This window comes from Brassica napus, chromosome A9, assembly GCF_020379485.1.
Source record: "Brassica napus cultivar Da-Ae chromosome A9, Da-Ae, whole genome shotgun sequence".
Taxonomy (NCBI): domain Eukaryota; kingdom Viridiplantae; phylum Streptophyta; class Magnoliopsida; order Brassicales; family Brassicaceae; genus Brassica; species Brassica napus.
Genome location: NC_063442.1, coordinates 7,988,099 through 8,010,863, shown reverse-complemented (window position 1 = coordinate 8,010,863; position 22,765 = coordinate 7,988,099). Strand labels below are relative to the sequence as shown.

Sequence of the window (22,765 nt, the reverse complement as noted above, 5' to 3'; positions counted from 1 at the left end):
CTCAAACAAAAAACTATCTACATTCCATCTTAACCTCTCGAAGAAAATATTGTCCGCTAATTTTTCCCAACAGTATCAAGGTCTACCAAAAACAACATGACAAGTGTATCCTTAAACTTGGCAGTGAAACTCATCATTTTCTATTTTTTTCTATATATTTTTCATAGTTAACTCTTTAGACTTAATTCTTACATTTTACAGCATCAATAATATTAAAAGATCCTAAAAAAACTGATAACATAATATTGATATAGCTAAATATTAAAATTAAAATTTAAATATAAAAATAGATCAATGATAAAATAATGTTTTAAATGTCTTAAAGTTTTTTTAAAAACAAAATCTCAGTTGAAAAAAGTTTTTCATTTTTTCATCATTTTTTATTTTCATTTTTATATTTCTGTTTATTGTAATGACAAGTAGTAATGATGTCTTTATAACCCTCACCTATCTATTTACCCAAAAAAAAACTATTTCAAATTCTATATTTTGGGGATATTAAAATGAATTTCCAACTAATATGAAAATTTAAAGAATCTGGAAAGATCTGCGTATTTATTTGATTGACAGGCAGCTAAACATTTTTGCACTAAAATAACATTAACTGTGCCTGTCTTCCATTTTTGTGTAAATGCTTCAATAAGTTATGTCCCCTTTTTGGAACCAAGAATCAGTCAATTGGACAAATACAAACAGTAATCCATTTTCTAACAAAGTTACAAAGTGGCTATAAGTTTATAATTATTATTTAACGATCAAATTATAATGTGCCAAAAAAGATTGAATTATTGATTCGGTAAAGCATTTATAGGAAATTCGATTTGATTATTGGGTATGGGGAGATAGAAAAGTAAACAAGACCCAAAACATGAAGTCAAGCCACCGTGCAAAACAAGTTGAAATTGGCTTTGTGAGATAATAATGTTTCTTAGGGGTCAGAAATTGTGACATCATTTTTAATTCAGAATATATAATTTATTTAACAATTTTAAATTACTTGGTTTAGCCCCACACTAATGTGCACACGAGAAACCTAAAAACTAAAAGAGATAGATTCGGTTCTCCCACACGTGCATTTCTGTGACACCTTTTTCGTTATGAGAAATAAAAAATTAAAACAAACGCATCTCACTCAATCTTTGTGGTCGTAAGAATATCTTAATTCACTAACCTCATTTGATTTCGCACTAATCTATAATTACTGAAACAGTTGACCAGATAAATAGTGAAATATTAGCAATAAAAATGAAAATTTAAAATTAGAATGAAAAGAAAAACATACTTATAAATTTTGCATCTCAAAATTAAAACGAAAAAAAAAAAGAAGCAATATAGTCAAATTCTTCGCAAGTTTAATAGACATAATAGCCCTTCAAGATTGTATCAATTTACAAACAAAATGTAAATAGTGGCACGCCTTTGTTCTTTGCCGTGTTTTGACCTCAAACCTTCTTGACACACACACATATACATATATCACACACACATGTATATATATTTTGGGAGAAAACAACATTCCCAGAACTTTCGGGTTGCGTGTCCTTATTTATAAATGGTTTTCAACTTTTTACTCACCAGATATTTTGATTAATACTTTGAGAAATTCGAATGCTCTGTTTTGTGAAAATTATCAGAGTGAGATAAAGATCAAGAGGAAAGATGAGAACCGGCGCGAGTGGAAACAACGTTTTGGAGACTATAAACGCAGCCGCTTCTGCGTTTGCTTCCTCTGATGATCGTGTTCATCACCAACCTTCTCCGATTCATGTGAGTCCCTCTCCGTTTTCGATTCCTCATCGAATTTAGCTCATTTTCTCGAGGTTTAGTGATCATCGGATAACTATATAAGCATTAGATCGAACAGTTTGTAGGCGAGCTCCATCGATTCACGATTAATGGAATCGAACAGTGTTTCTTCTTCGATCGTTCACAATAGATTTGTTTATGTGATTTCAATCTGATTTTAATCAAAAAAAAATTTGAATAGCAGAAGAAGCGAAGATGGTGGAACCGCTTCATGTGTTTCAGACCATCAACACAAAGAAGAAAACGAATAGGGAAAGCCGCTCTTGCTCCTGAACCGGTTCATACCGATTCCACATCCAATTCCGGTTATCGTTCGGTTATGACGGCTCTTCCTTTCATAGCTCCACCTTCATCTCCAGCTTCCTTCTTCCAATCAGAACCTCCTTCCGCTACGCAGTCCCCTGTAGGGATCCTCTCCCTTAGTCCTCTACCTTCTAACAACAACGAACGTCCTTCGATATTCGCCATTGGACCTTACGCTCACGAGCCTCAGCTGGTGTCTCCTCCGGTTTTCTCTACTTACACCACCGAACCATCTTCGGCTCCGGTTACGCCGCCTCTCGACGAGTCTTTCTACTTAGCCACCACAACACCTTCTTCACCCGAAGTCCCTTTCGCGCAGCTCTTTAACTCCAACGGTAACTATGGTCTCAGGTCTCCAGTGTCTAACTATGAGTTTCAGTTTTACCAACTTCCTCCTGGTAGTCCACTCGCTCAGCTTATCTCGCCCAGCTCGGTTATGTCCGGTTCGGGTCCAGCTTCTCCTTTCCCTGACGGAGTCACTCACTTCCAAGTCTCTGATCCTCCAAAGCTGTTGAGCCCTGGTAAGCTGCATTTCTCCAAGGCTGTTACGACTCCTAAAGAGCAGAAGAAGATTGCGAGACCGGATAAACCGGTTTCGTTCGATCTTGATGCGGATCATTTCATTAGATGCGTTGATCAGAAGCTAAGAACGACGTTCCCTGAAGCATCTGCGTCGTCTCATCAAGAAGCAGCGCAGCATTCCTCTCTCGGGCCGAATAAGGAGTTCGATTTTGGTACGGATGAGAAACATTTGAGCGTTGATGATGATGAACATAGCGCTTCGACCAAGAACAGCAACGATTGGTCCTTCCCTGTGATGCAATCAGGCGCACTTAGCTGACTTTTACATAAAGATCTGGTTATATAGAATCTGAATTTCGAAATCGATTTGGACATAAGCCAGCACACAAAGATCTTGTTCAAGATTCAAGAACGAAAACGAGCTAGTGATCTTATTACCCTTGTCTTTTAACAGAAGTATGATTGATGTTCTTACATAGAATCCTTTAGACGATTATGTTCAGGATCTTAGGGATAGTTTGTCGTCTCTCTTTTTGGTTTTGTAATAAATATTTGATGTTGTCAGTTGTTGTATTTGGCTGTCTTTATGTAGATTTTTTTTTTCAATTTGTGCATATATATATTTGATCGCATTTGTAAAGAAATTCCAATAAAGCTTAGATGTTTCAGTTTTTAGTTCTGTTTATTTGGCTTGTTCAGGAAACATGAGATCGAACCAGTTCTAATGGATCAACTGTCATTTCTATATTACTGGATCAGTTTCAATACAAATGGGCAACAAATTTCCAATTGATTATAGTTCCTTACCTTAGAGAACTGAAGATTGAATTGTAACCAAGTTGATACCTGATAATCTGATACGGTAGACTGGAACCAACGCCTTGTGTACTTTTGATTTGTTTCTGAGAGTGTAGAGCCGTAAAACGAAATCTGCACTCTATAAAATGTGATTTAAGAAGGCTTAGTGAATCATTTATCGTTCATAAGGAAATAGGGTCGTAAGTGTTTATTTTGGTTAGGTGGTTCCTAATCAGTATGGAGATGCTTAATTCCTTCTCATTGCAGTGTGCCAGTGTGGTATATCCAACTCATTTAGTTACTTGAGAGTTGAGTGGAATTGGGGATGATATTGATGGCCAAGGTTCTCCTAAAATAAATAACTTTGTTTATATTTTAAGTCAGCTTATAACATCAATAAAAATGTCATTAACTGGTTCCTCTAATATAGTTAGTGATTGGACAACACCGGACTGTTGTTAAACCGGTTTGTTGATAAATTTTATAATCGTATATAATATTTTTAGAAGTGGATAGTCTGTAAATGGTCTTTGATTGTTTGTCTTGATTTTTAAAAGTGGAACGAAACTGAACCGGAACTCTGTCGGTTTCAATAGCTGGGTTGATGATGATTCGTGTAGGGTTTAGAAATTTGCAGTTGGATAGCTCCTGAGATTTGACAAGGAACTCAATTAGCTGGAGCCAAATCAAGAAGACGATGAGATCGATTTTGATCGCAATTTCACTGGCACCAAAGCGATTTGTTCATCAAAATCTCCATGGAACCGGTAATCCTCTAAGTTATCTTCCTTCCTTCTGTTGCTGGACTCGAGCTTTTTCTGGTCGCAGTGATGATGATTACAGAGATGGGTTTCTAGAAGATACTAAGATAGAAGATGCAGTTGGTTTGTTCAGTGAGATGGTGAAGTCTCGTCCTTTCCCTTCAATTATCGAGTTCAGTAAACTGTTGACTGCAATTGCAAAGTTGAACAAGTTTGAAGTGGTCAAAGATGGAGATGCTGGGGATTACACATAATATCTATACATACACTATTTTGATTAACTCTTTCTGCCGCTCCTCTCAGCTCCCTCTGGCAAGATGATGAAACTCGGGTATGACCCCAATGTTGTCACGCTTTCTTCTCTACTCAATGGATACTGCCGCTGTAACAGGATCTCCGAGACAGTAGCTTTGGTTGATCAAATGGTGGAAATGGGATGTCAACCTAATACCATCACCTTCAACACTCTAATTCACGGGCTCTTTCTCCACAACAAAACTTCTGAAGCTGTGGCTTTAGTTGACCGGATGGTTGCCAAAGGATGCCAACCGGATCTGTTTACTTATGGTGTTGTAGTAAATGGGTTATGTAAGAGGGGTGAGATTGATTTGGCTCTAGATCTGATCAAGAAGATGGAGAAGTTGAAAATTGAGGCGGATGTTGTGATCTACAGTACAGTCATTGATGGTCTTTGCAAATACAAACACGTAGATGATGCACTCGAGCTCTTCAGTGAAATGGAGAACAAAGGGGTTAGAGGGAATGTTTTTACTTACAATTCCCTCATTAGCTGTCTCTGTCGTTACGGAAGATGGAGCGATGCGTATCGACTACTCAAAGAGATGATTGAGAGAAAGATAAACCCAAATGTTTTTACTTTCAGCGCATTGATAGATTCGTTCGCAAAAGAGGGGAAACTTTCAGAGGCTGAAAGTTTGTACAAGGAGATGATCCAAAGGTCTATAGCTCCTGATATTTTCACATATAATTCATTGATCTATGGGTTTTGAATGCACGATCGAATAGACGAGGCCATGCAGATGTTTGATTTGATGATTAGCGAAGATTGTTACCCAGATGTAGTTACTTATAATACTCTCATAAATGGATTCTGCAAGTCTAAAAGAGTAGAAGACGGCATGCAACTCTTTCGTGAGATGTCTCAAAGAGGATTGGTTGGGGGCACCATCACTTACACCACTCTTATCCAAGGGTTTTTTCAAGCTAGGGACTGTGAGAATGCTCAAAAAAATTTCAAACAAATGGTTTCTTGTGGTGTGCCTCCCAATATTTGGACCTACAACATTCTGTTAGATGGGTTCTGTGATAACGGGAAGCTAGAGGAAGCGTTGGTCATATTCAAGGATATGCAAAATAGTGAACTGGAACTTGGGATTATTACATATACTATCGTCATCGAGGGGATGTGCAGGGCCGGTAAAGTGGAAGACGCCTGGGAATTATTCTGTAGCCTCGATCTTAAAGGAGTGAAGCCTGATGTTAGAACGTACACTATAATGATCTCAGGATTCTGTGTGAAACGCTTAAAACAGGAAGCTGTTGCCTTGTTTAGGAAGATGAAGGAAGACGGGCCTCTCCCAAATGACCGTACCTATAATGCGCTAATCAGGGCACATCTGTGGGATGGTGAAAAAGCAGCATCAGCAGAACTCATCAAAGAAATGAGGAGTTTCGGGTTTTCTGCAGAGGCTTCAACCTTTGGCTTAGTCACTAATATGTTACATGATGGGAGATTGGACAAAAGCTTCCTCGACATGCTTTCTTAACCACTGAGAGAAGAATTGCGAGGTTAATTAATTTGACTGCTTCTATTCTTGTGAGCAACGTCTCGGTTGCTGCTATGAAATCCACTTGTTGACGCAATATCAGTGCTCAAATGAAGTAAGATAAGCTCTTATAAAATTTTTTTTATAGATTCCAAAGGATGTTGTTTTGAGTTTTTGTGTTTTCATCATTTTTCTTTGTAACTTGGTTGATTTGACGTAACATGGAAAATATTGCGGATATAAATATGATGATGGGCTAATGATGAACTCTGAGCAAATAGAAATAGGATTCCCAATTGTTATTCTGAATATTCAGGTTTAGATGGTTTTTAACATCAAAGTGGGAGTTTGGGGATAGTAGTTGGTTATAGCCAATAATCACCCATACAATTATAAGATGCTCATATCTATCACCAATTTTCTCAAGAATAATTACAATACCCAAAAAACTCTTGTAATTATTTTTTTTTGTTTTTGTTGTAGCCTAAGGCTTTGATTGGCAGAGCAGATGATAAAGCAGTAGTATTATGCTATAGATTTAGTATGCTGCAGAATGTATATGTTTTTTTCTAAAGTGTTTAATAGAATGATTAGGTGATAACCCGCGCCCTGCGCGGAGTGAATAGATTTAAAGATATTATCACTTTGAATTTTTGCATGTATATATAATGTGGCTGGATTTAAAGTTATTAATTTTAATCTATAGATATTAGAAACCTTAAAGTTATATGCACAAATATTAGATCTAATGATATATATCAAACAAAATTGTGTATGTATATTTAATGTAAGCTTTTTTTTTGGTGCAACATATATAATGTAAGCTTATTTGTTTTTTTTTAAATGCTTGTGTAATTGGTTAGGTGTAAATTAGATAAAATATATAATAGTATGCACACTTATATTAATTTATTATGAATTTAAAACAAAACAAAACAAAACACAGGAAATAGAATTATTGATTTCATAATAAAAATTAATCATTATAATCTTAAAAGAAACATAGGTAATAGAAAAATAAAATACGAAAGAAACAAATTATAAGGAAACAAATAAAAAACTGATAAAACTAAAATGATGTGAAAAAGATCTTCAAAACTCTTGGTTTGCAATCCTATAGAGAGAAATAATAAATAATTAGTTTACCAAACTAAACATACCTACTTACCAAATTCACTAAACGAAATGATATACCTCTTTCCGAAAGCATCGATTTCTGGAACATTTTGGGTTCAATATTCACTATCACTCTCTATATTGTCTTGAAATATTTCAAATCGGAAACAGAGTTAAAGCCAGCCATGAGTTTGCTTGTGAGAATGTTTTCATAATTAATCTCGAGAAGAAGGGTGTGGTGATTCGACCTATTTTTGGTAAACTGTTTATGTAGTTATATTTGTAATGACATTCATTATATAAAATCATTGGCTTTACTACAAAATATATCATTTGGACATAGTTTTACTAATAAAACTTAAAATCTGCCAAAATATTATTATGTGTAAGGTTGTATTACTACTACCTTGAAGATTACCAAGAATTACTAAGTGTAATTAAAATTTTGTTTAATAAAATCAATCAAATAAAAAATAAAAAGCTTTTATATATTTCATAAAACGATAAAAATATCAGATTATAGTAGTTACAGAATAAATATATTATTCTAAATAAATATTTAAAACTTAAAAAAAAATCAAAAACTCTGAAATTTCTTCAAAACCCTTAATACCTACAATTTTTTTTTAAAGATTTACTTGAATCTCAAATTTTTTTAAGCCTTTGCTTTATGCTTTTTTTCGCCCTGTCGATCTTGGTCACTTGTTATGTAAATGTTGTTTGTGTTACATTCCTGATTACCATAGGAGATTATCCTCAAAGGAAGTCAGGAGCTCTCCACGAATAAATATAATTATGTTACTTTGGTTTTCCAAACATCACAACAAAAATAAAATCAATAATATTTTTTCTCAATAATATCATTTTATACAAAACATCATAGTGTACCTAATTGATATAAAACATCAAGAAGCTTCCAACGCTTCTCTGGTCCAGGACAAGGATCCATCGAAGATAAAATATAATGCCCCAAGAAGCTCCCATCCCTTCTTTATCATTCAAACAACACTTTTTGAGTTGCAAACTCTCAAGAGCCGGACAAGACCGTATCAACTTCTCTGGTCCAGTACAAGGATCTACCTTTCTACAAGACGAGATTCTCAGCAGGTCTTTTTTATCTTGATCAACCTCAGCAGGTCTGTGGTCACAACATTTCCCAATGGCTGAGGTCCTTCTCCCTGAGGTCCTTCATCAGTCTTCCAAGTATCTGACACGAAGGTTATAAATAACAGACGGTTAATTTAAATAGCTAAGCTGTATAAGCTCTGCAACACCTTCCAAAATATCTGGGTTTGCTGGAACAAGCTCTTCAGTAAACACTTTCACAGCCTTTGATAGCAACAAAACCACACTAGTCAAAAGACAGAAACCCTTCAAATCATATGGAAAGTGCAACATTACAAAAAAAACTTACATTTGAAGTGGACAACATAACAAGCGACCTTTCAGCGGAAGTAGACTGTATCTTCCCCAGTTCCCACTGCCCATTTGCAACCCGACACCAAACTCAAAGTTTCTGAAATACAATACAAACACAGTAACCACAAGTTCCCAAAACACACAAAGTATTATATCTCATTCTTTTGATAGAAGAAACTAAGCACAATTAGGACACGCAAGCTATCTACCAAGAAAAACATATTCCATTCATTAAGCCTCTTCATCTCTACATACAATCTACGAAGGTCCGTCTTTTCTGATCACAAAAATTTAAAATCTCACAGCTCAAGTCACCACTAAGACTCTAAGAGACTCATTCCTAATCTCTCATCCTAACTATTATTCAACCTCTGATAAATCTCTCATCAATGATGTTTTCCTGAGTGAACCAAAACACAAAAAGATTGACACTTCTTGTCTGAAAAACATTATCTAGAGATTGTTCTTTGTTGTGTTCCCAAATGTAAAGACACCAAGCAGTCAATATGATTCAACGCCCTTTGTTTTAATTAGACAAAAGATAGTTACCCTGTGCCGACAGTAACGCCGATACCGACGGTAAAAGCTCTCTCAGAGAAGTTACGGTCGTTGAGGGAAGGAGCTCGGCAGCTGAAGTAACCAGGAGAGTAGATGGGTTCGTGTGAGTGCGGTGCGAGTCCATCGTGGCTATGGTACACCCTCCCGTCCGGTCTTTGCCTTCACTTCGATCTCCTCTTCCAAAAGATCATCGGACTCTGCGTTCACCGAATCAGCTGATTTTGTAGCTACGTCGCATCGAGCCGTTATCATGGAAGCGGACATGGAAGCTCTTCTTGAGCTGGTTCGTTTGATTCGAGAGTTGGATGTGAGAGATATTGGGACGAAACACTGTCGTTTACGTAACGATACGGGTTGAACCGGATGGAATTTGGGTCGATCGGATCTTTAAGGTTGGATCTTTGTAATTAAGCTATTTTATGAAGGGTTATATTGTCTTTGACCACATTTCTCATTTAAAGAAAAATCAAAAAGAAAATATATTATATTATGGGGAGAAGGAAGAATTTTTCAAGAGTGAGAGAGGTATATGGAGTTAAAGTCCCAAGTATTAACATTTTTTTTTTTAAATCTTCGTATTAAAAAAAGATATTTTAATAGTTAAAATGAAAATAAAAAACAAATAAAAGAATTAAACCATAAAAACCCGATTAACGTGAGTATAAAAAGAAAGGAGCCCTCGTTAATTTAGATTTAGAAACTGATTAACGTTCATTAAGTTCAAGAATCAGTAGCTCTCGCTCTCACCCTTAGTATCGCTCTCACCCTTAGTATCGTCGCCGTCGTCGTCTCTCTCTCGGTGCGTTTTCCTTCGATGGCTGCTTCAGATGGAGGATGTTCATTGCCCGTGGAGGTTTTCATTCAAAACCTCACTGATGAAGCTTCTGAGTTGCTCGGACTCAAGAAGTTCGACGAAGCCGTCGTATGTCTCAGGGTAGCTCGGGAATTGAGGTAGCTTAGCACTATTAGGTTTATATCTTTAATGTAGATATATATGTGATGATGATGAGATGATGATGATGTTTTCAGTGAATACCACTTGGGAGATGTTGCGATTCTCAGTGTAAGCACGCTGCTGCTTTCTTGTTTGGTTGAGAAGTTATACCTTGAGACCCAAAACGATGGCATAAAGAACATGATTGAGGAGGGTATGATAGTATTCAACCAGATGAAGATCTTGGCAGGCAAGGCTGATTATGATTCAGTAGTTAAAGTGTACTCCGATCTTGGAGATGCTGCTCTTAAAAAAGGTATTTTGTTATTTTTATTTTCTTATACTATATACTTAGATGATGAATTCTTCAGTGACTTGTGTTTTGTGGAACAGGTGAAGTCGATTTGGCTTTGAAAATTTACAGTGAAGCCCTCTTTTTTGTAGAGACTGTGGCAGATTTACTAAGTAGCCTAGTCTACACTAAGCATCAGGCTATAATGTATGTATCTATTCTCTTTACCTTTGGTTAAATCTGTTTTTTCTTGTTCTTGACTTTACTTCATTACGCAGGAACTTTGCAATCGCATCTTGCCTAGAGCAAGCAAAGAAGCATGGGGAGGCACTCAGGTGTTGCGAGATTTCTGTAATAAAGTCTGGTGCTTTACTCAACATGAAGGAGACTGCACAGAAATCTCGTATTATTTTCTTAACATATCTATCTTATTAAAACATAAACATTGTGATTTTTTCTAAGTGGATTTTTGAGTTGGACTTACTAACAGATATGATATATTTTCTGATCCAATTAATTAACAATTAATGTTAGTAAATTATTGCTTTATTTTGTAATTCGATAAACAACTCACAAAACTATAATGGTAAAAACATAAACTTCGATAAAACTATTCGTATTATACCACATTCTATCAAGATTCATTCTAAATTAATGTGTATGCTTTTTTTTTTTTTTTTAACGCTGATTTATTATGATCTTACAATTATGATATAGGAAATATTACATAGACGATTCGACAACCGACAATACTACCTGTCTTATGAAGACCTACGCCTAACTGCATCACCTGAGCCGTCCTATGAAGATCCACGCCTGACCAGATGTACTTGCACCATGTTGAAGATCCCTTGCAAGCTTTTTCCTCTGTAGTCTGCATAATTGTTTAATAAAACGCTCTCTCCGGGACTTGAAACCTGGATTTCCTGTAATCTGCAATAAATTTGCATAGTCTGGGATTTGAAACCCAGACTTGGGTGTAGAAGCCTTTAAACCTTAACCAATAGGCTACGGTGCTTCCACAATGTGTATGCTTTAGTATCATATATAGATGAATGTATATAAAAATTTACAATGAATTTGTGATAGAAATTAATTCAAATTGAACCGGTTATTGTAAATCAAATGGAACCGGTTTACAATACCTTAACACTCGTTATTCTCTCCGTGAAGAGTTTTTTCAGAGATCGACGAAGAACGAAATGTTGGCTAGGGTTTTTAGATTCGAGTCTTCGTCTTCTGTGCCTGCGGCTAGATTATTCTGTACGAGATCGATTCTTCATACTCTTGCCAAGAAAAGGAGCGGCAAAGCAGGAGGTTTTGGAGGAGAGACGTTGAAGCTGCAAAGTGGAATTCATGAAATCAAAGGCTTAGATGATGCGATTGATTTGTTCAGTTACATGGTACGATCTCGTCCCCTCCCTTGTGTGGTTGATTTCTGTAAATTGCTGGGAGTTGTGGTGAGGATGGAAAGGCCCGATGTTGTGATTTCTCTCCATAGGAAGATGGAAATGCGGCGGATTCCGTGTAATATTTACAGCTTCACCATTCTGATAAAGTGTTTCTGCAGCTGCTCTAAGCTGCCCTTTGCTCTGTCTACGTTTGGTAAGCTCACCAAGCTTGGGTTTCATCCCACTCTCGTTACCTTCACCACCCTGCTCCATGGTTTATGTGTGGAAGAGAGGGTTTCTGAAGCCTTGCGTTTTTTTCATCGAATTTGTAAACCAAATGTGGTAACGTTCACCACGCTGATGAACGGTCTTTGCCGCGAGGGTAGAGTTGTTGAAGCTGTAGCTCTGCTTGATCGGATGGTGGAAGATGGTCTCCAGCCTAACCAGATTACGTACGGAACAATTGTTGATGGAATGTGTAAGATGGGAGACACTGTGTCTGCGTTGAATCTGCTGAGGAAGATGGAGGAGGTGAGCCGCATCAAACCCAATGTTGTAATCTATAGTGCCGTCATTGATGGTCTTTGGAAAGACGGACGTCGTAGCGATGCTCAAAATGTTTTCAGTGAAATGCAAGAGAAAGGAGTCTTTCCTAATTTATTTACCTACAACTGTATGATAGTTGGTTTCTGTAGCTCTGGTAGATGGAGTGAAGCCCAGCGGTTGTTGCAAGAAATGTTTGAAAGGAAGATCAACCCTGATGTTGTAACTTTTAGTGGATTGATCAATGCATTGGTCAAGGAGGGCAAGTTCTTTGAGGCTGAAGAATTATACTATGAGATGCTTCAAAGGGGTATAATCCCTAATACAATCACATATAATTCAATGATCGATGGCTTTTCCAAACAGAATCGTCTTGATGCTGCGGAACACATGTTTTATTTGATGGCTACCAAGGGCTGCTCTCCGGACGTAATCACTTTCAGTATCCTCATAGACGGATATTGTCGGGCTAAGAGGGTAGATGATGGAATAAAATTTCTCCATGAGATGTCTAGAAGAGGATTAGTCGCTAACACAATTACTTACACCACTCTTATTCACGGGTTCTGTCAGGTGGGCAATCTTAATACTGCTCTAGACCTTTTACAGGAGATGATTTCTAGTGGTGTGTGCCCTAATGTCGTTACTTGTAACACTTTGTTGGACGGTCTCTGCAATAATGGGAAACTAAAAGATGCATTGGAAATGTTTAAGGCTATGCAGAAGAGTAAGATGGATCTTGATGCTAGTCACCCCTTTAATGATGTGGAACCTGATGTTCAAACTTACAATATATTGATCTGCGGTTTGGTCAATGAAGGGAAGTTTTCAGAGGCCGAGGAATTATACGAGGAGATGCCCCACAGAGGTTTAGTCCCTGATACTATCACCTATAACTCAATGATCGATGGATTATGCAAGCAGAGCCGCCTAGATGAGGCTACACAAATGTTTGATTCAATGGGTAGTAAAGGCTTCTCTCCCGACGTAGTGACCTTTACTACCCTCATTAATGGCTACTGTAAGGTAGGAAGGGTTGATGATGGGCTGGAGGTTTTCTGCGAGATGGGTCGAAGAGGAATAGTTGCTAATGCAATTACTTACAGAACCTTGATTCATGGGTTTTGTCAAGTGGGTAATATTAATGGAGCTCTAGACATTTTCCAGGAGATGATTTCAAGTGGTGTGTATCCTGATACCATTACTATTCGTAATATGCTGACTGGTTTATGTAGTAAAGAGGAACTAGAAAGGGCAGTGGCAATGCTTGAGGATCTGCAGATGAGTGTGGGTATGTCAATTCAACACATTTTGTTTTCAAATTTCTTTCCTTACCTTTAGGTTTTTGGAGAAGAGCTGCAGCTTATGCTGTAGTATCAGGGAAGCTTGCTTAAATGCTTTGGTGTGTTTGTTTTGCAGGATATCAGTTGGAGGATGAATGAAAGACATTTTTCATGAATCTCAATTGGTTTCGCCTCCGATTTAACCATTGGACCTAAGCTCGGTTAGTCGGTTATGTCCGGTTCTGGTCCAACTTCTCCTCTTACTGACGGAGGCACTTACTTTGAAGTCTCTGATCCACCAAAGCTATTGAGCCGTGATAGACTGCGTTGCTCCAAGACTGATACAACTCCCAAGGAGCAGAAGATTGCGGTTTCATCTGATCTTGATGCCGATCATGTCATTAGATGCGTTGATCAGAAGCTAAGGAAAACGTTCCCTGAGGCATCTACATCGTCTAACCAAGAAGCAGCTCAACAGTCCTCTCTCGGGTCCTATAAAGAATTCGATTTTGGCACGGATGAGAAACATTTGACAGTTGATGATGAACATAGAGCTTACCAAGAACATCAACGATTGGTCCTTCCTTGTGATGCAATCCGGTACCCTTATAGCTCACCACACCTGATATAGAATTTGAGTTTAGAACTCAATTTGGACACAATCCACCCCACAAAGATCTTGTTCAAGATTCAAGAATGAAAAGTCAGATAGAGATTTTATTACCCTTTTGAACACAAGTATGATGTTTTTATATAAATTCTTTTTGGTAATTATGTTCAGGATCTTAGGGATTATTTCTTGTATATCTTTTTTGGTCTGCAGATTGAATTGTAACCAAATTGATACTGATATGGATTATGGACCATATGGTTGTGTATTTTTGATATGTTTATCGAGTGTAGAGCCGTTGACCAAACTGTGACTTTCTAAAATGTGATGAAGGCTTATGACCCCTTTCGGAAATATGGTTTTCTTTTGGTTAGGTCTTGCTAATTTGTATGGAGTCGCTAAATTCCTTCTCATTGCAGTGTGGTAATGTCCAACTCATTTGTATGGATTTTGTTTTATGTTCTCATCCAATTTAATTTCGAGCCAATAAAGGTTTATTATAAAAATAGACCTCCTATCTCTTAAACCATCAACACATAGACAAACGCAACAACCACTAACAAAAATTTGTACACATCTTCGTCCATCTTTAAAATCTCTTCTTTCCCCTGCACTTATCTGATGACTCACAAGGGTTGTTAGACACCTCCAAGTCTCTCGTATAGAAATCATGAGGTCTCTGCAAATCTATCTTGGCGGTGGAAGTAAATCTGATTCATGGTTTAATGATCTCACCATAGAGATATTAATGACTCTCTGGTAACCTGCAAAAGCAGAGCAATACGAGGAAAGAACATTTAGTGTGATCAGAGGAAGCATCTTGACATGTTTCAGTAACTCTCACAGATCAGAATCTCTGTTTAATCATTTGGCAAAAGAAGCTGTTTCTCTTCTACTTACCTCCATGGGAACTCGCTTGTGTCTATTCCAGCTTGATGAAGCTCATCAACGTATTGTAATGCTTCCCGACATTCCTCTCGATCATCATAGAACTCTTTCTTATCACCTTCTAGCTGATACGCTTCATGGCCTTTCCCTGCTACCACCTGCAAAGAAAGGCACATCAGTGTCAAGAAAAGCTAGTATAGACCCAAGAACACCATTCCGTTGTATAACTTAGAAGCTGAGATTTCTCTAAAGAATTTCAATCCAGCAACCTTAATAACACACCAGGGAAAGAGAAAATGTGTACAGAGAATGGGTTTTATTTTTGAATACTTACAACCATGTCACCTTCTTCACCCATAGCAACAGCACAACGCACAGCTACACGTCTAACATCGTGAAGGAAGAGTCTATGACCATTTGCCAAAGGAGGATAATAATCATGTTCACCGTGTTTCAAATACTCTTGCATCGTCCATCCAATCCCAGCCAACATATCATCCAATATGTCCACTAAAACCACATTTAAAGATTTTTCTACCTATTAATAGACATCAGGACACACTCAAGGCTTATAGACTCGACCTAACTCAGAGATACTTACATGGATCTTCATTCCCTGGATTATCAGATGTCAACATTGTCACATCACTCTTTTCAGTAGCAATTTTCGTCATGACCGGTCTTTTCCCTCTCTCAGTCTCACCCGCGCAACCAATAACTATAACAACAACAAAAACCACCTCAAATAATCAGATGACCACACGTACAAAGACCACAGGAACGGGTATGTATTCATTAAATGGATGGAAGAAAAGTTCTATACCAGTAATGATTCTTCTTGGTTTAAGCTCTCGAACCGAATCAAGCAGCCTTGACAAGCCATCAGGTGTGTTAGCATGATCCACAATAACACCAAAAGCTTGTTCCTCATCAATCAACTCACACCTCCCAGGGACTGCATCGACTTCCTCAACACCTCTAACAATATCCTCAAGAGGAGCTCCAACAGCAATCCCGACAGCAACAGCAGCAAGAATGTTATAAATGTTATCCCGTCCTAACAAACCAGACGAAATCTCCAAAATCCCTTGAGGGGTATTAACCAAAACCTGTGTCTCAAACAAAGACAGCTCAAACTTCAACGGGTGAACATCAGCTTTCGTGTTCTCCATTGCAAATGTCACAACCGGAACTTCAGGGTTCCCTTGCTGGACGAAAAACGCTGCGTTTGGATCGTCAATGTTAACCACTTTCCTGTGTCTTTCCGGGTCAACCATTCTTGCAAACAACTTGGCTTCAGCATCTCTATACTCTTCATCAGTACCGCGAAAACCACTCTCCTCTCTAGCCAAGTTTGTGAAAACCGCAATGTCGAAATCCACTTCATCACATTTCCCTGAAGCAAGCTCCTGAGGAGAAGCTTCCATAACCAGAGCTTCAGTTCCATTATGCAACATCTTAGCCATCATACTCTGAACCAAAACAGCATCAGGACTCGTCGTAGTCGCTGGAGAATCCAACTTGTTATCCCCATGGACATAACAAGAAACTGTGCTGAACATTCCTGTTCTCACACCCATAGCTTCATAGAGGCTTTTGATCAAATACGTGGTGGTCGTCTTCCCGTTAGTGCCCGTGACTCCAATCACCGCCATGTTCTTAGACGGATGCCTATAAAAGGAAGAAGCTAAAGCTGCTAAGACCGCTTCAGTATCTTCAACGATGACAAGTGCTCTACAGCCTAACGTATCTTCAATGTCAATCTCCTTGCTAGCTACAACCGCCACTGCTCCTCTCTTATCAGCTTCGCTCAAGACGGAGTCTCCATCGTTCTCGCAACACACGAAGAGATCTCCGGCGCTTACGCCTCGCGAATCGTGCTGGATTCCGGTGATATCGACGTCTAAGTCGCCGTAAACTGAGATCGGCACCACTTTGCTCTCGTCTAAGAGCTCAGCTAAGCTCAATCTGAACTTAGGTTCCACGATTCTGGCCTTGGATCCACCGAAATCATCCAAATCGAACTCGAATTGATGATCGGATCTAGTCTTGTTGATCCTAGGGTTCCCTTCCTCGTCGACCCAGTCATCTTCGTCGGAGACTTCGGTTAATCCCGTTAGTTTATCGATCTCGTCTAAATCCACAACCTCTTCTTCGTCGAGCTCATCAACAACGTCGGTGACGTCATCATCTTCCTCCTCGTCGATCTTCTTATCCGACGCCGTTTTGGGAGGATTAGGTTGGAGCAATCCCTTTTTAACGAACTCGCTTCGTTTCATGGAGATAGCTCTATCGATATCCGAGAACAGATCGCCTCCTGATTCCACGTCATCACGTCCCGTCTCGGGCGCGTCCTCCACGTCAGCGATGGCTGAGAGGTACGTGTTTCGATTCTTCTCGAAGTCTTCCTCCTCTAGCTTCCTTGCGCGTGCGGCTTGGCGCTGAATCTGCTGAAACTTCGAGACTCCGTGCATTGAGTCCTCCGGGGCCTCGGGCGGGTCGTCGTCTGCTGGGTTCGGGTACGAGTTACGACGAGCAGGTGCCGCCGATAGCTGAAGGTTGCGGGAATTTCGGGAGGATGGTAAGTAAACCGGTTTGTAGGAGAAGGAAGAAGTGGTTCCGGCTAGAGAGAGGAAGAGTGGGTGAGGAGAGAGGAAAGTGAACGCCATTGGAGAGAACTGAGGGAGAGTGATGAAAAGGTTTTTCGAGGGGATAAGAGTTTTTGTTGCGAAACGGTGCGTGTAGGATCAGAGACGCCGTTCATACGGTGCGTTTCGAGTGTGGTGATACAAGGTGGGTTCGAATATAGTTTAAATAGGTCGTAATAATGATAGAGCCCACCAAAATAGCCCACTTAAAAAGGTAACATATAATAGGTTGATTTAATTCCTATGTTTTTTAGTCATCTTTGGATTTATTGAAAAATTAAAACATGAGTTAGAAATTTAGAATATAAAATCGTCAAATGTCGAAATCTATAAAAGACAAAGCCAGCAAGTTCGCAGAAAGAATATTCCAGAGAGAAAAACCTGAACAAATGAATGAACAAATGAACCATAAACTACTAACTAGGATGAATTAGCAACAAATGATGTCAGTTGAAAGACTTCAGCCACTTAGCATACTAAAACCAGAGATTAAAGATCATTAAGTTTCTTAATTTATTGTTTACAATTTAACGAAGCCACAAGAACACTTATCCGCCTAATCTATTTCGGAAATTGCTCTGGTCCAAGATTGGGTTTCAGAATCCGCATGCATGAACTAACCTTACTAGAATAGTACACCCAACAGAAACAACTCAAACCAAAAGTAGAGCACCACAACCAAACATAGACACCAACCAAATGAAACCATTGGATATATAGGATAAAACGACACGTCCCAAGTAGAGAGGAAACTCCAGAAGGACGCAGAAGAAACCACGTTGCTGCACAGACGCTTGAGCACAAGCAGAAAAACTAGCCAGAGCACCTCTGAAGTAAAAAAATTAATTTGCTTTTTATAATATAAAGGAGTTGAATTTTATTTTAACTATATTCTATTTTGGAATAAAAATTAGAGTAACGAATAAAAGATAAATATATTATTCTATTTTTGAAATAATCAAACTTTTTTACTTCATTATATAATGAAAAATGGAATAGGATCCGAGATAATTTCACTTCAAATTCCATTTTGGAGTAGAAGCTAAATTAGGGTTAGAGATACTCTTAGTGCAGCATTAGACCACATGACATAAAACCACATAGAAGAAACACAGAGATCTACGCCTTCAAACTAGACATCCTCTACGGTTGCAGCCGGGAAGCAAACGCCATCACCCTTGTACAACTTATGATGCGCCGATATAACACTCCAGCTCCAGAACCAGAAATCACCTTGGCCAAATAGCTCACTATCGATCGGTCTCACTGCACATATATATATACGGAAACAAATTAAGCATAAACAAATCTCTCACTACGTTGGTGACAAAGCACTGGACACGGGAAAATAGAGACATGTGGCTCTTTTCTTCCTTGCACTCTTGTTTTTTTTTTTAGGTCGAACTCTTGATTTTTATATTTTGTTTAAAAGGTTTTACTTTCAACAATTATGGTTCATTCCACAACGTAAATTAAAAATCAACACAATGGCTAGGTTCTCTCCAGCAGTTGATACCTAAGCTTTTAAAAATACTGAGAAACTGCCATGTCAATAAATGAAAAAAGTTGAGAAGCCAATCAAAACATTTTATTTATACACATCACATTTAATATCGATAGATAAGCATGTAAGCTCGAGAATCTTCTTCATTCTCTCCAAATCCAGCGACCATCGTTCTCATGAGGTTTTGATCTTTATCTGAAGTAAGATTTAATCGAAAAGACAAAGCATAGGGGTCCTACGACGAAGGATTAATCAGGAAGGGGAAGAAATAAGCCGATTAGAACCAAGAACGTAGTCGGAAATGCATTGATTTGATGGGGTAAAGAAAGGGATACATGTAATATTATTATTAACTGTCTCTCTCACACTCTTGATGATGCAACGAATCTGAAATTAGAAATCTTTGAATCTTCCATCTTGCATCAGAATGCATAAACGCCAAGATCTAAGATTTGTTGATTTTGAAAGAATTTGGGAAGATAATGAAGCAGATGATACACAGGAGAGAGAGATGATGACGCCTCTGTAAGAGATGATTCCGGAGGAGATGAGTCCTAATATAATAATCACCCGGTCTCCTCAAGAGCTTCACTATTCATTTCAACATTTGCTTATTCTGTGATTGAGTCTCTCAGCAGAAAATCGTAGGTGAAAAAAAAAAGAAAAGGAGCGAAGATGATCAAGTGTCCAAAAAGACGAGTCATGTCTTTTAAGGTTATCAAGAGTGTTAGCTGAGGTTGAACATAAATTTGGATGTTCTGCTCCTTTTTTTCTTGGGATATCTCAGAACAGCCTTGCATCTTTCTATGTTTTTCTTTGTGTGAATGTTTGCAGAGAGGAAGCGAAGATAGCAGCTTGGAAACATATGCACAAGGTTTGGGACAGTTGTGAGGATGAAAATAGAACCTGCCATTAGAAAACTCGGGGTCCTCCGATCCTTCACTTATATGAAAACTCACAAAAACCAATCAAACCATGATGATTCTACTGAAATTTCTTTTTGCTTGAATCACATGTGAAGCTGGAGAAAAAGAAATGAGCATCACTGGATAAGATCTTGTACAAGCTTCAAACAACCAAGTTGAAAGCACGAGAGATCTGGAGTTCAGTATTCAGTGATCATGAACAAGAAAAAAAAAGTTTTGACTATAGATCCCTGCAATAAAACAGTAGCCCAACCATAATCTTCTTTCCATGCTTTGTACATATAATTTTAATATCTATCTATACCAATATTTTTTTTGTTTATTTGAAGTAGAAATTACACTATATCGTTGTTATGATCTGTTTCAGGCTGTTGAAAAAACTTTCGACGAATCAACTGTTCTTGCCGCAAAGTATCAAAACCCCCAAAGGTCTTCAGGGTAAGTCTGTGCTAGAGTTTGTGAGCTTCAGAAGTGAAAGCATAAATGGAGAGAAAGCTTTTTATATTTATCGTGTATCCTTTATCACAATGCTTACACATTCTGTTTTCTTCCATCTCAATAGCTACAACCCAAAAAGTTGGGAAATGAGATTCATGACATAGTGATTGGTGTCATAGAAGTTATTGAGAAACCAGAATTAAAATCTTATATATAGTTCCAGTTGGTTCTAAAGGTCTCCACCAAAACCTGTAAAGTTGACACACGTAAGAAAAGTCATGGCTTGTGGTTAATTTGATCAAAGATGCGTGTGTATTGTTTTATAGGAAAATTATAAAATGAGATATGATGATGGTTAAATATTATGCTCATGTCATCTAAAAAAATAGACTGCACATTCAAAGTGATGAAACGAGCAGAGAAACAAGTTCAATGATTAAGAATATAAAGATATCTCGAACAATATGCAATACAAAAAGATATAATTTTTCTTTCACTTTGTTAATAAAAATATACACATTTGAATTCTATAAAACTAACAAAAAATGGAATAGTGGATTAAATCAGACATGTCAAAAACTGTTGAGTCTCCTTCTTTTTGTTACTTAAAGGTATGACTGGTTTCTCCGCTACCACCCGCAAACGCAGCTTTGGCGGTTGGTAGCGGTTGTTGGTGTTTGCAACAATCACTCAAACCATTCTAAACCGCTGCAAACTGGTCTAAACCTCATAAATTTAAAAGTTGGTTTTAGCTAGCGTTTGCGGTTACGGACGGTTGCGGGATGATAATTTTTTTTTCTTTTTTTAAAAAACAATATTACAAAAATAAAAATATTCAATTAAAATATTTTCTATATTTTAAAAAAAAATTAAAACTATAACTTTCTAAATATAATTTTTATATTTATTATAATATTATGATTTTTGATATTTTTATAATTATATAAAATGTAAATATTGTTAATTTATTATTTAACTATTTTTCATTTGGTATTTAACCAGTGAGTCATAAGTATCCTACAAACGCACCAATTTTTAACTGCAGAACCAATCGTACAAATCTCTTAAAACCGCTAGAAACCGCAACCACCCGCATCCGCAAAATCTAACAAAAAGATATAATCAAAATAATAATTACATACAATAATATTTGTCATGCTATTAAATCACATCAAATTTCACTTATTTATTCTCTAACATTTTAGTATTTAATAACAAGTGATAACACAAATATAGAATTTTACGATATATGTTTAGATTGTAAATATCAGAATTAAAAACTTATAATATATACTGATATACCTATTTATTTTAAAAATATTTTTAAATTATAATAAATATAACAAAAAGTTTTTTAAAAATATCCCGCAGCATCGCGCGGGTAATTACCTAGTAACTTTAAAACGGTAATCGATTAATCCTCTTATTTTAGCTTCAAAATTTATAAGCTTTTATAGTTTCTATTAATGTTTGCTAATCCAAATATAATGGTTTAAACAGGTTTTATTTCCCATCAACAATCATTTGATTTATAGTAAATCAGTAAAGGCAATTATATCGAAAGAACATTTCAAGATCTTATATTATAATAATTAGGAAAATTCAATCTCCTTATTGCAGCTTGCTTTGAATTGGTAGCCCATAAGATTCATTGACCAAGATTTGTTAATATTAATAGCGGCACCATATATTGCACTGATCAAGTCTTTGTTTCATCTCATGATATATGCATTTAGGATAAAGAGAAGCCATTACAGAGAGTACCCAAGAACAGCCAAAAGTGGTCACAGCCGACTACAGTAGTATAAAAATGAGATGACGCTTTGTAGCCTCGCTTTACCCAGAACATTACCTAGGCAAAGGACTTTACCAAAAAATGAAGCTTACAAAGAGAGAACATCAAATAGAGGATATGCCCCTCTCATGGTCAAATAAAGGCAGCAGCTAATGGTCACCCGTAGCTACATATTATAACTGCATCGGGAACTTTTTTGTTACACTTTGAGCAATGATAGACACCTTTCTATTAGCTTTAGATGTTCAAACTAAACAGAACAAGCACCGGCCACAATCAGCATTGCACTGAAGTCTATAGCTTGTATATTTTTCAAGTCCAGTATATTGAAAGAGTTTTATTTGATTCTTTTTACGTTAACCAGGTCCAGTATCTTGGTCACTGCCAGAACAAAATAAAATCACATGGCCACTTTAATTTGAAACGACCACCGCCATTTACAG

At 37.4% G+C, this 22,765-nt stretch overlaps 4 protein-coding genes, 1 long non-coding RNA gene and 1 pseudogene across 6 annotated transcripts; 5 read left to right on the top strand and 1 right to left on the bottom strand.

Annotated features, from left to right (window-relative positions):
• Window positions 1-1,433: 1,433 nt before the first annotated feature.
• Window positions 1,434-3,302, top strand: LOC106450652 (uncharacterized protein At1g76660). Of its 2 annotated transcripts, none has more exons than XM_013892369.3 (2): window positions 1,434-1,767; window positions 1,991-3,302. In XM_013892369.3, the coding sequence occupies exons 1-2, from the start codon at window positions 1,660-1,662 to the stop codon at window positions 2,948-2,950; spliced, it is 1,068 nt and encodes a 355-aa protein (XP_013747823.1). In that variant the 5' UTR covers window positions 1,434-1,659; the 3' UTR covers window positions 2,951-3,302. The 2 variants fall into 2 exon arrangements, with proteins under 2 accessions (XP_013747823.1, XP_013747814.1); XM_013892360.3 differs by having other exon boundaries at window positions 1,486-1,767; window positions 1,988-3,302.
• A 206-nt stretch (window positions 3,303-3,508) lies between these two features.
• On the top strand, window positions 3,509-6,231 carry LOC106377663 (annotated as a pseudogene).
• A 2,557-nt stretch (window positions 6,232-8,788) lies between these two features.
• Window positions 8,789-10,363, top strand: LOC125578026. The gene is made up of 3 exons (XM_048740293.1): window positions 8,789-10,021; window positions 10,100-10,327; window positions 10,360-10,363. The coding sequence occupies exons 1-3, from the start codon at window positions 9,885-9,887 to the stop codon at window positions 10,361-10,363; spliced, it is 369 nt and encodes a 122-aa protein (XP_048596250.1). The 5' UTR covers window positions 8,789-9,884.
• A 1,067-nt stretch (window positions 10,364-11,430) lies between these two features.
• LOC106450684 (pentatricopeptide repeat-containing protein At1g64100-like) lies at window positions 11,431-14,406 on the top strand. The gene is made up of 2 exons (XM_013892401.3): window positions 11,431-13,521; window positions 13,650-14,406. The coding sequence occupies exons 1-2, from the start codon at window positions 11,499-11,501 to the stop codon at window positions 13,670-13,672; spliced, it is 2,046 nt and encodes a 681-aa protein (XP_013747855.1). The 5' UTR covers window positions 11,431-11,498; the 3' UTR covers window positions 13,673-14,406.
• A 193-nt stretch (window positions 14,407-14,599) lies between these two features.
• Window positions 14,600-17,720, bottom strand: LOC106450712 (UDP-N-acetylmuramoyl-L-alanyl-D-glutamate--2,6-diaminopimelate ligase MurE homolog, chloroplastic). The gene is made up of 5 exons (XM_013892436.3): window positions 15,835-17,720; window positions 15,613-15,729; window positions 15,346-15,521; window positions 15,024-15,169; window positions 14,600-14,887 (listed from the first exon to the last, which is right to left on the bottom strand). The coding sequence occupies exons 1-5, from the start codon at window positions 17,678-17,680 to the stop codon at window positions 14,869-14,871; spliced, it is 2,304 nt and encodes a 767-aa protein (XP_013747890.1). The 5' UTR covers window positions 17,681-17,720; the 3' UTR covers window positions 14,600-14,868.
• Window positions 17,721-18,088: 368 nt separating this feature from the next.
• LOC111200913 lies at window positions 18,089-20,690 on the top strand. Its single transcript, XR_002654400.2, has 2 exons — window positions 18,089-19,899; window positions 19,998-20,690. It is a non-coding gene; the product is annotated as an uncharacterized LOC111200913 (long non-coding RNA).
• Window positions 20,691-22,765: the final 2,075 nt, after the last annotated feature.

Excerpts from the sequence above, each read along its gene's own strand:
- LOC106450652 (XM_013892360.3), top strand. The coding sequence starts at position 1,660 with ATGAGAACCGGCGCGAGTGGAAACAACGTTTTGGAGACTATAAACGCA. Across the intron at positions 1,768-1,987 it reads ACCAACCTTCTCCGATTCAT|CAGAAGAAGCGAAGATGGTG; the intron begins GTGAGTCCCTCT and ends AAATTTGAATAG.
- LOC125578026 (XM_048740293.1), top strand. The coding sequence starts at position 9,885 with ATGGCTGCTTCAGATGGAGGATGTTCATTGCCCGTGGAGGTTTTCATT. Across the intron at positions 10,022-10,099 it reads AGGGTAGCTCGGGAATTGAG|TGAATACCACTTGGGAGATG; the intron begins GTAGCTTAGCAC and ends TGATGTTTTCAG.
- LOC106450684 (XM_013892401.3), top strand. The coding sequence starts at position 11,499 with ATGTTGGCTAGGGTTTTTAGATTCGAGTCTTCGTCTTCTGTGCCTGCG. Across the intron at positions 13,522-13,649 it reads GGATCTGCAGATGAGTGTGG|GATATCAGTTGGAGGATGAA; the intron begins GTATGTCAATTC and ends TTTGTTTTGCAG.
- LOC106450712 (XM_013892436.3), bottom strand. The coding sequence starts at position 17,680 with ATGGCGTTCACTTTCCTCTCTCCTCACCCACTCTTCCTCTCTCTAGCC. Across the intron at positions 15,730-15,834 it reads ACCAAGAAGAATCATTACTG|TTATTGGTTGCGCGGGTGAG; the intron begins GTATAGAACTTT and ends TTGTTGTTATAG. Across the intron at positions 15,170-15,345 it reads GTGAAGAAGGTGACATGGTT|GTGGTAGCAGGGAAAGGCCA; the intron begins GTAAGTATTCAA and ends CTTTCTTTGCAG.